This window comes from Formica exsecta, unplaced genomic scaffold, assembly GCF_003651465.1.
Source record: "Formica exsecta isolate Colony F162 unplaced genomic scaffold, ASM365146v1 C16373617, whole genome shotgun sequence".
NCBI classification, from domain to species: Eukaryota; Metazoa; Arthropoda; class Insecta; order Hymenoptera; family Formicidae; genus Formica; species Formica exsecta.
Window position 1 is genome coordinate 1 of NW_021847504.1, and position 1,001 is coordinate 1,001.

Below are 1,001 nucleotides of genomic sequence, written 5' to 3' on the forward strand. Positions count from 1 at the left end.
AGAGAGAGAGAGAGAGAGAGAGAGAGAAAGAGAAATTAAATATCCGGCTAATGAGAATCTGGTAAATAGCCTTACCAGTTACTGTTTCACATTTCGCTGCCAATGGCCAATCGCAAAGATGTCGTTTCGCGTCCCAGTGCAATCCCGGCGCGCACTGCTCGCGCTTCAACTCGCCGCGAACGCATCTGTAATAATTGCTGCAGCTTGCAGGATCGCTATAGTATTCGCCGTCAATACAATTCGTTCCTGGTGTGGTGATAATTGATTCCTGCGTGGTAGTTGTGGTGGTTGTTGTAGGCCGTGTAGTAGGTGCTCTGTTAAAATAATTTTTTAATAGCAAAATGTGACAGCTTAAGCACAATTAAAATTATGATATATTATAAATATCGAAATTTTTCCAGTGTGCAAAAACAGTAAGTATTTCGATCTATTTCCGGCTTTTTTTAATGACTCCGAAAAAGAAGACGAAAGTGTGTAAAATTGAGAGAATTGTCTAAGAAACGCAGAGATTTTCTCCAAGATCTCTTTACCTTGATGTAGTCCATGACCAGCTCGTGGTGCTACTAGATGTACTTTGTTCTTGCGTCCAACTAGGCTTCGTCGTTTCCTCCGGGATTTTGCTAGATGGTTTCTGGGTGTTCGAGGTCCACGTAGGCCACGTAGTTCTGGTCGTCTGCTGAGTCGTAGTGCTTGGTCTCTCTGTCCACGTAGGCCACGTTGTAGTTTGAGTACTGGATGTCGTCATCGGCGTAGTATGATGTGAATGATTATCGTCCGCAGCATCGCTGTGGGTGGTCAGTGTCGGTGCTTGTGGTGTCACCGGTTGCGGTGGACGTTGGCAGTCTTCCGAGATGGGCGTCGACAAGCGATCTGTATTATTAATCAAAGCAGTAGTAGTAATGTCAAAATTATTTTATATTAAATTATATTATTTAATATTAAACATGAAATTAAATAAATAACCATATGTATAACAATGAATAGTAATGTAGAAATATGCA

The 1,001-nt window shown here is 41.8% G+C and overlaps 1 protein-coding gene across 1 annotated transcript; it reads right to left on the reverse strand.

The window, feature by feature from the left end:
* Positions 1-75: 75 nt before the first annotated feature.
* On the reverse strand, positions 76-870 carry LOC115237860 (probable chitinase 10; the record flags this gene model as incomplete). Its single annotated transcript, XM_029811243.1, has 2 exons — positions 76-314; positions 531-870. Coding segments are annotated over 2 exons (579 nt in total), but the record flags the coding sequence as incomplete, so codon positions are not given.
* Positions 871-1,001: the final 131 nt, after the last annotated feature.